This window comes from Engraulis encrasicolus, chromosome 10, assembly GCF_034702125.1.
Source record: "Engraulis encrasicolus isolate BLACKSEA-1 chromosome 10, IST_EnEncr_1.0, whole genome shotgun sequence".
Taxonomy (NCBI): Eukaryota; Metazoa; Chordata; class Actinopteri; order Clupeiformes; family Engraulidae; genus Engraulis; species Engraulis encrasicolus.
The window spans coordinates 55,694,661-55,704,660 of NC_085866.1; the positions used below are offsets into that span (position 1 = coordinate 55,694,661).

At 43.1% G+C, this 10,000-nt stretch overlaps 1 protein-coding gene across 1 annotated transcript in view; it reads left to right on the top strand.

The window, feature by feature from the left end:
- The window catches only part of LOC134457386 (metabotropic glutamate receptor 4-like), a 227,956-nt gene that overhangs the window by 180,194 nt on the left and 37,762 nt on the right, over positions 1-10,000 (top strand). The window contains exon 8 of the mRNA XM_063209386.1: positions 6,518-6,718. Coding sequence (XP_063065456.1) covers positions 6,518-6,718 — 201 coding nt within the window. The remainder of the gene's footprint in view (positions 1-6,517; positions 6,719-10,000) is intronic.

The following is a 10,000-nucleotide window of genomic DNA, read 5'->3' on the forward strand; positions in this document are numbered from 1 at the left end:
CTGCAAGTCCAAGGCGAACAGATCCCAACAATCAAGGAGAACCCCATCAAATGCCTAGGGAAGTGGTATGATGACACCCTCAGTGACCGGAATAACATCACCGACACAGGGAAGCAGACCGACGAATGGCTAAGAAGGATTGAGAGGTCTGGTCTACCTGGGAAGTTTAAAGCCTGGATATACCAGCATTGGCTCCTACCAAGGCTGATGTGGTTACTGACTGTTTATGAGATCCCATTGACTGTAGTGGAGGGATTGGAAAGGAGAGTGAACAAACATCTGAGGCGGTGGCTTGGCATCCCTCCCAGTTCAAGGTGGCCAAGTGCAGGGTGACCTTGATGCTAAGGGACTCTAAAGATGAGCGTGTCAGCAAAGCCGGAGTCACCACAAGAACTGGCCGCAAGTGGCTGGCAGACGCTGCGGTCAGGCAAGCTGAAAGCTCTTTGGAGTTGAGGGACATCGTCGGCAACGTTTGCACTGGCCGCCAGGGACTGGGAACATCACACTTTACACAGTGGAAGAAGGCAACTGCGCAGCAGAGGAGGGAGATGGTGCAAGCCGAAGTGCGTTACCAGGAGGAGGAAGCGCGGAAGGCAAAGGCTGTCGAACTAGCTACCCAGGGGACTTGGACCAGATGGGACCTCCCAAACAGGAGGGTCACGTGGTCGGAACTCTGGAGGCTGGAGCCATTCCGCGTAAGCTTTCTCTTGAGGTCTGTGTATGACGTACTGCCGTCACCAGTGAACTTGGCAAGGTGGGGCCTGAGGGACGACCCGCTCTGCAGGCTGTGTGGGAGAAGGGGACCCTGTCTCACATCCTAGCAGGGTGTCAGACAGCTCTGGTCCAGGGGAGATACAGGTGCAGGCACGACCAGGTGCTCCGCGTGATCGCAGACATCCTAGAGCAGGCCAGGAGAAGACCGCAACCTCCCAAGCCACAGGTACCAGCAGTACAGTTCATCAGGGCAGGAGAGCAGACATCCTCTGTGAAGAGAGCTAGGAGCAACATCCTCCAAGGTGCACAAGGATGGGAAATGTCAGCTGACCTGGGAAGGAAGCTCACGTTCCCCCCTGTTGTCCAAACCACCTTGAGGCCTGATATAGTTAACTGGGCAGAGCAGGCCAAGAAGATCGTCCTTGTGGAACTAACAGTGCCATGGGAGGAAGGCTGCGATGAGGCCCACGAGAGGAAGAGACTGAAATATCAAGACCTCATAATGGAGTGCAGGGAGAAAGGCTGGCAAGCTTGGTTATTTCCAATCGAGGTGGGGTGTAGAGGGTTCCCGGCACAGTCAGTATGGTCGGCGCTCACTACACTCGGCGTGGCAGGCAGAGAGCGTAAGGCAGCAGTGCGCAGGATAGGGGAGGCAGCAGAACGAGCCTCTTGTTGGCTGTGGTTTAAGAGGGAGGAGGAGGGCTGGAGGCCTGGAGCCGATGAGCAGTGACCTGGCCACCACTGCTGACCCGCCAGCTGGAGGGTGTTACGGTTAAGGGTCGAAACACCCCAAGACGGCTGGGCACCGTCTGACGATATCGGCTCCAGGCCAAAAGCCACAGTCGCTTAGGGAGCGGCTGCACGTGGCATCACCTGATGTATTCAACAAGTGCACACAAATACACATGTCAATAGTTCTTGAATACACCACTAGGTGCTACTTGGACACATCGTCAGTGATGAACCAGCGATCATTGGGTGTTTCGAGTCTTTAATCATCAAACACCCTCACCAGGCGACCCAGCCGGGGGTGATCAGCCCCCGACTTGTGTCCAAGTGGCCCGCTCCTCCAAGGATCCCCCCTCCTGATCCATAGCCATCTAGAGGCTTTCTCCGCTGCCTCTGTGCTACTCCTGATGGCTTTTCTGCACAGCTGACCCTTCACTCCAAGGATCTTCAAGGTGCGGGGTAGTGACTGGCCAGCAAAACCCCTGTACCCCACCTCGACTGGTTCACAATATACTGCTATTACACTGCAATTGCAACAAAGTATAGTACAAAACATTGCCAGTTGACAAAACCCATTGCCCACTACAACAATTTGGCTTTGAAATGGTCTTTCTAGTTTTCCAAAATACATTTTATCAGTTTGTTATCTATATAAGTACATATGTAAATAATAAAAACACAGATAAACCCCCTCAGGACAGGTATGGACTAGAATGGTTTGTGACAGCTCCGTTTCTGATATGCAGATGTGACACAATACCTGTTTTGTTTACACTGGCTTTCATCATCTTTCATCATCAGCCTTTTCCCGCAAGCCATAAGCCCTCAGGTGGGATTCACTCATAAAAATGCATCTTCAGAAATGAGCTGATTTACCATATGGCACATTCAGTCCCAATCTGCAAATCAATTTCTAGAATTGTGCAATCAGTTACATAAAGACAGTCATACTGTGCGCATATGCATCCCACACAAGGCCTTATTGAAAGTTGATATCATATAGGTAGAACATAAGACTAGAGGTGACACAGTAATTTGCGACAGCCAGGGCCGGATTAATGCACAGGCTAGATATGGCTGCCAGGGTCCGCTTCTCCGCTTCTCATTCATTTACATTGCTCAGGTCTACCTACAAATAATGGCTGCCAGGATTGAAAAGAGGAGGTGGGGTAGCCTCTAGTCTAATGTATGTCAATATTAACCTCTATGGTTAATATACAGTATTCAAAACAACTCTTATGGCATTTTATGTCAAAACGATCATTATATTGACAAGAGCCTCAGTAGTGTGACATACGAGGCGAACACCTCTATAATGTTATTCATGAAGGTGTTTGTGTGTGTGTGTGTGTGTGTGTGTGTGTGTGTGTGTGTGTGTGTGTGTGTGTGTGTGTGTGTGTGTGTGTGTGTGTGTGTGTGTGTGTGTGTGTGTGTGTGTGTGTGTGTGTGTGTGTGTGTGTGTGTGTGTGTGTGTGTGTGCATGGGTGTGTGCGTGTGCGTGTGCGTGTGCAGGTGCGTGTGTGTGTGTGTGCTTGTCATCACGGTCCATCTTCTATTTGATGAATGTCTTTACAGTGCATAAAACACACCATATTAGTGAATTTGGAACATTTAAAGTACATTTCAATGCTTTTGCCGTGTTGTCATCTCCATTGATCCAAAAGCAATGTTTTGGCATCCCCACCTGTCAGATAATCACTGTGTTGCTACACAGCATTTCTTCAGGATGAATCATCCTTCAGGTCTCCACAGCAGGCCACCCGCACACCCTGTAGGAGCTGCAATGAGTCAGTCATTTCCCCACGGGATCCCAGCAGACGAAAGATCACATTAGTGTCTGAGTTTGAGTCATCTTGAAGACTGCAACTTTCCCCAGTTCAGTTCATAGTTAGGGAAAGATATGGATATTTTGGGAAATCTACCATGTTCCAATTTTTACATAGGTCTTCTGTGCACCCCAACTTTATTTTTTCTATTGGTAAGAAATTAGTTCACATATTTTCCAAAATATCCATATCTTTCCCTCACTATCAGCTCAGTTGATACTTCCATCCTTCTTCCCCATGAATGGCATCTCTGAAACTGCCCAGGTGAAAAAGTGGTTCAATTTAGTACAATAAAAGTATGACTGAATTGTACTTAGCATGTTAAAAGTGCACTTGTGCTTTTTGTGCTAAGAAGTATGTTTACAATATGCTTATTTAAAGTGTACTTAAAATTAGATGTAATTAAGTTGCTCTCAAAGAAAGTACACTTAGCGAACCATACTTCAAGTGGACTTCGAAGATGTTTGGCTAAAGTGTATTTAGAGGAATATACTAATAGTGTTCTAATAGTGAACTTACTTAAAGTGTATTTTTTAATAACATATTGCAATTGTACTTTTTTAAAGTGCAATATGATTACACTTCACCCAAATGTCTTCGAAGTGTGATTTTCTATAGTGCGCTTTAAAGTAAATCGCTTTAACATATTGCAAGTACACTTTTTCTAAGTACACAATGATTGTACTTCACCCAAATATCTTCAAAGTGTGCTTACACAAAGTGCATTTACCCATCATGCACCATCATGCATGTCCCATCATGCAATGCACTTCTTGGAGCTAAATTTCTCAAACAGAAAGCCATTTATCTTGAAGGAATATTTTTGGTTTGCATGAAAATATTACTCATTGTTATATTCTGTGTTTATTGTAGGGGTTTTTAAAAATTAAAGTGGTACACAAAAAATGACCATGTTCCCACCGTCATTATGATGGTCACGTATATGTTCTGGTATATATAGGCTCACACTTCCCATGATATCATGGTGGGAGGTAAGTTGGAACTAGTTGTTCAAACAAAGAATTGAGCATTACCATTAATGATCAATTCAAGTGATCAACTGCTGGAAGGTGTAGCAAGATTGAAATGAAGTGATATGTGTATCTGAAATCACTGTAACAATGCAATGATTGTAAATGTCAATTGTGCTAGGCATGCATACTGTAACACTACTGTGACATGTGGCTATGTGTAATGTACAAGCTCTGAGGACCAGCATGGAGTGTAGTATTACATTTATGTTATTTCATGTACTTGGGAGTGTACTGTAGATATACTTCAAGCATACCTGTTATATATTTACAATACTTAATATGATATACTTTTTACAGACTTAAAATGTTCCAATGTAGTCCAAAGAAGCATGAAGTTAATATACTTTTATTGAACTTCTAGTAACAATAACATGTTATAGAAGTGTACTCAAGCACACTCTTAATGCCATACGAATGCATGAAAAGCGTGTTTGGAGCATACTTTCAAAAGTATGCTTGTAGTGCACTTAAAGTTGTCCAAAAGCGGTGCCAATTTAGCATCCTCAGTGTGCTGCAAGTGTGCTGAAGTGCTGCTTTAGTAGTGCTTCAGCGCACTAATAGTGCAATGAAGTGCACTTTAAATCGCCGAAAATAGTACACTTTGTACTAAGTACGGTCAAAAAAAGTACACTTTAAGTACATGGGTTTTTCACCTGGGTGCAGCAATCTGCTGGAAACAGTACAATATCTTGCTTTGCCTCTCTCCTCGATCTGGTTTCTTGTGGTGGTCCAGGGCTGTTGGAATGATCCATGGCTCTGGAAGCAGTCTGCGATTTTCTTTCTGTGGGCAGCCTTGGTTTGACATGCGTTAAATCCTACATATTAACCTTTTGACTAATATGGCAGGCCTTGATGCTTGAAAACTTAGCCACTTTACCTTTTGGAATAGCACATTTCTGTTCCCTGAACTGTCTTTGTGGCTCTTTCTTGGAGATATTAAAATCTGAATGGAAATTAAATTTCTATAAGTAAAGGTCCCACAAGTGTCTTTGTTTTATATTCAGTGGATCCTCAGGCCATGTCAGGAACCATTTTTCAGGGTTTTCCATTCCCTTTTAATGCGCTCAGATGCCCCTAGTCAGTTAAGTGAAGTTCATTTTACAGCACTGATGTAATTTGATCTGCCTTTGTCCCTTGGTAATAGACGTCTATCACTTTCACAGAAGCAATTAAAAACGGCAACTGTCTCAATAATCCATCTCTGCTATAATCTCAGAAGATGATTGTTGATTGTGTTCATTTCCGCTTGTCTTTTGACAGCTCTCATTTTGTTGCTATGATTATGTGTTTGTAATACGTTCTAGATAAACAATGATTCAATACTTATTTAAAAGATCATCAACTCTCTCTCTCTCTCTCTCTCTCTCTCTCTCTCTCTCTCTCTCTCTCTCTCTCTCTCTCTCTCTCTCTCTCTCTCTCTCTCTCTCTGTGTGTGTGTGTAAGTGTAATACGATACACAGGTATCGATATATTCATATGCAGCAGACTAGCTACTGCTCCTAATCAGTCTGTGTCTAGTAACTCAACAATTACATGTAAAACTCAATAGGTAATAGAGATGGAATGTTTTTTCTACCTATTTCATTACATTGCATTGCACTTAGCAGACGCTTAATTTATTCAAAGCGACTTACAACTATTATTTTTCAGGGTATTGGTTACAGTCCCTGGAGCAATGTGGGGTTAGGTGCCTTGCTCAAGGGCACTTCAGCCATGGATGGAGATGTAGGGAGAGGTCAGGGGGGATTCGAACCGGCAACTAATAATAGGCCATGGTCAGAATAGAGCAGGGTCAGAAAAGACTAGAGGAGACGACGAACAGACAGTGGTTCAGAGAGTTACAAATGAAATAAGTTTGGAGACAAGAAGACCGAGAGCTGACAGGTGTAGAATAAAGTAATTAAATCCATCTTGCTTGATTTCCATTTTCGCCTGATTTCAAACCCCATCAATCACTCTGTATTGGCCCGTCATGGATCAGTGAAGACATGCTGTAATAATCATCCTCACATGTGCTAATGCATGTGCACATCTATGTTGAGGGTGATATCTAATTGTACGTGGAGGCGTTGAACGGCTGTGTGGGAAATAGAACTGACATCGTAACTGAAAGGCTTTGACATGAAATATTGAAGTGGTAATTCTCTCTCTCTCTCTCTCTCTCTCTCTCTCTCTCTCTCTCTCTCTCTCTCTCTCTCTCTCTCTCCATTCCAGATCATGAGCGGATCGGGAAAGACTCCAATTATGAGCAGGAGGGCAAGGTGCAGTTTGTAGTAGATGCTGTCTATGCCATGGCCCATGCCCTGCACAACATGCACAAGGAGCTGTGTCCAGGCAGGGTAGGCCTCTGCCAGGCCATGGAGACTATCAATGGCACCATGCTGCTCAAATACATCCGCAAGGTCAACTTCACAGGTATGTGGATCAAGGGATATGTAGAAATAACCAAGGCAAAAAAAGGCTGAACTTTACTTCATTTGCTTTAATATACGGTATTGGCTAAATCATATTTGATGCACTTAAAACACACATTTGCCATATCTATCTATCTATCTATCTATCTATCTATCTATCTATCTATCTATCTATCTATCTATCTATCTATCTATCTATCTATCTATCTATCTATCTATCTATCTATCTATCTATCTATCTATCTATCTATCTATCTATCTATCTATCTATCTATCTGTCTGTCTGTCTGTCTGTCTGTCTGCTTGTCTGTCTGTTTAGCCCTCTGTCTGTCTGTCTGTCTGTCTGTCTGTCTGTCTGTCTGTCTGTCTGTCTGTCTGTCTGTCTGTCTGTCTGAAAAAGTGAAATAGAAATAATCAGAGGAAAGCTTTCTTCTTTCTATTCATTTGAAATCCAAGGTTATCTCTTCCTTAATCAAATTTTGTGCAGGCTCACACTAAGGGGAAAGCCTCAGGGGGTTTCTTATGCAATAACTGTGCAGTTCTATATTACGTATATCAAATATGTCAAATATATTCACATTCTGATACAGATATGCAATTTACTGAATATTCTTGCTTTTGTGTGCAGTGCACCTATATCCGGAATATCCAAATGTGCATGGCACTTGTGGTGTCTGTCTGTCAGAGTGTCTTTTTACATGTACTTTATGCAAAACTCTGAAGGAACACACCTTGCACCCCCCCCACCCCCCACCCCCCCCCATCCCCACACACACACACACACACACACACTTCCCTTCCCCTGAGCTCTTGGGCCTCAAGTCATTGCCCCAAGAAGAGAAAGAAATAGGTATTACACGGTAATTAAGGTAGAACATAGATTCTGGTAAGGTGCATGAAGACGATGGGTTAAATCAGGAATGGGCAACTGGTGGCCCGGGGGCCACAGTCGGCCCGCCTCCTCACTCAATGCGGCCCGTAGATAAAACAGTAGGCCTAATTTAAAAACATTTTTTTTTAAATGACATTGAATCAATCTGTTGCAATTATACTGTTGGTCAATAGAGTATTGAGTACAGAGTATTCTATTCCTACCACACAATATGGGCAGTCAGTGAGCAACCAACTGCACCTCCAACTCTGCGAATCGGAGTCAGATCCTTAGTTTTGTGGCCCTCTGATGGTGGTGATGAAAAAACGAGGCCCTCCTCTTCATAAAAGTTGCCCATCCCTGGGTTAAATGATCATAAAGCAGGCAATGTACAGTGTGATAGTGAAGATTCCTCACGATGCCGCAGTTTAGTACAAACAAAGTGTATTGGACAATCCACACACACACATACGCACACATAGTCTTTCCTTGTGATAAGCAGAAAAAGAAGTATGTCCAGTGGTTAAGAGTGCCATTAGTGCAGTGATTGTTACAGTCCACACACACACACACACACACACACACACACACACACACACACACACACACACACACACACACACACACACACACACACACACACACACACACACACACACACACACACACACACACACACACACACACACACACACACACACACACACACACACACAGCAAGAGATTTCCTGGTACTGGGCTAGCTCTGGAATCCAAGGCAGTCCAGTACCCAATGACGATGTCCTTCTTTGTGGAATTGCATTTACATGTAAATGACCAAGCTTGACTTATTTCCAGGATGGCACGCTGTTTGTTGAGTAATGTACTCAGAACAGGTAGTTGAGAACCATTCTTGCCATTTATACGTTCTCAAATAGCATATTGGGTATCCTATCCGTGACAGGACAGCAAATAACAGTAGTTTATGGATACTGGTGTTGAGTAAAGTGGGTCCATTAACTGGGATGATTCACTAATGGATTGCTTGATTAACTTTGTTAAATTGCAATTATTGTTTGATGAAGTGCTGTGTGTTTTGTCCAGTTGATCTACACGTAAATCTACCACAAGCAGTATTAAAGTTCAAGGTCATCGAACATGCAGACATGCTTGAATGCAATCTCATTAAAGGTATTGGAGAAAGTATTGATATAAAAATGTGTTGACAAAGTAGTGCACAAAAATAAAATAGGGATGAATGGCCAGCTTGTTTTGTTACTGGAGTTAGTTAATTTTGCTATGGAATATCAAATGATGTTTTTGATTCAGTGCAATATATTAATTGATTAGTAAGAAAAGCTCTAAATAGAGAAAGTGCACTTCCTCGTCCTCATTTTTAGAAAAAAAAAACAAGTCACTGTAAGACATAGTATTAGAATGATGAATAGAACTGAATGACTGTGGTTTAGCAAGGCATTAGCCAGGCGTTGGCCTCCTAATGACCTAACACCTTTGGGCCTGGAAAATTAGTCAGGGAAAGAGCTCCTTCAACTACTTTCTGAGCTCCTACGGGCTGGGGAACGCCACCCATTTTGTCATGAACCAATCAACTTTGAACCTTATTCTAAAGCGTTACCAAAAAATGTTTGGTTTAAAATTCGATCCAGCCCTTTCTGGCATCACCAGTTGAAAACCGAGGGAGGTGGGTTCACCATGCTGTTTGGAAGCATTCATTATCTTCTTGGTCAGACCAGAGTCTCGGTACAAGATTTGAAAGTCAATGATAATCAGGCTAGCAAGGCATTGTGAATGATCAACTTCTGGTATTGAGCATGGGTGTGCATGTAGGCCTTTATATAGTAATTTTTAGTCACGTAAGTAAGCAGGTCAATGTTATGCAGTCAGACTGGGTTAATATTTCACAAGACATGTCCTGAAGGCTCTTACTGTAACGTAAAATGCAGTCTACATTTTTAAAGATGAAAGAGTGAAATGCTGTTTTTGAAATCAATTTACATGTAAGACATTATCGATAAAGCACATCCACAAGAGACATCGGCCCTTTCTTTGAGCGCACCGAAGGAAGCCAGAACATGGAGGGGCTATAACCCACCACAGCTTATACTGAAAAGAACAACACAAGAACGAGAGCCTAATTCATCCATTCATTTCAGCACTATGTCAACCTGTTGCTTTGTGTGACTCAAGGGAAGGCTTGAACTCTGGTCCATCCAATTAGGTTTAAACACTGCTGGCCAGCTGCTCTTACTCACCTGCCTCTCCACAGGCAAAATTTAATCAGAGATTTCTCAGCACCATAGTTTGGCTGCAAACGCACCGTACAAGCGGATTGCAAATAGAGTCTTAGAAATTGCATCACGTACGAAAGTAAGATGAGCAATTATTTCAAATACATTCTGTTTGGACAGCGAC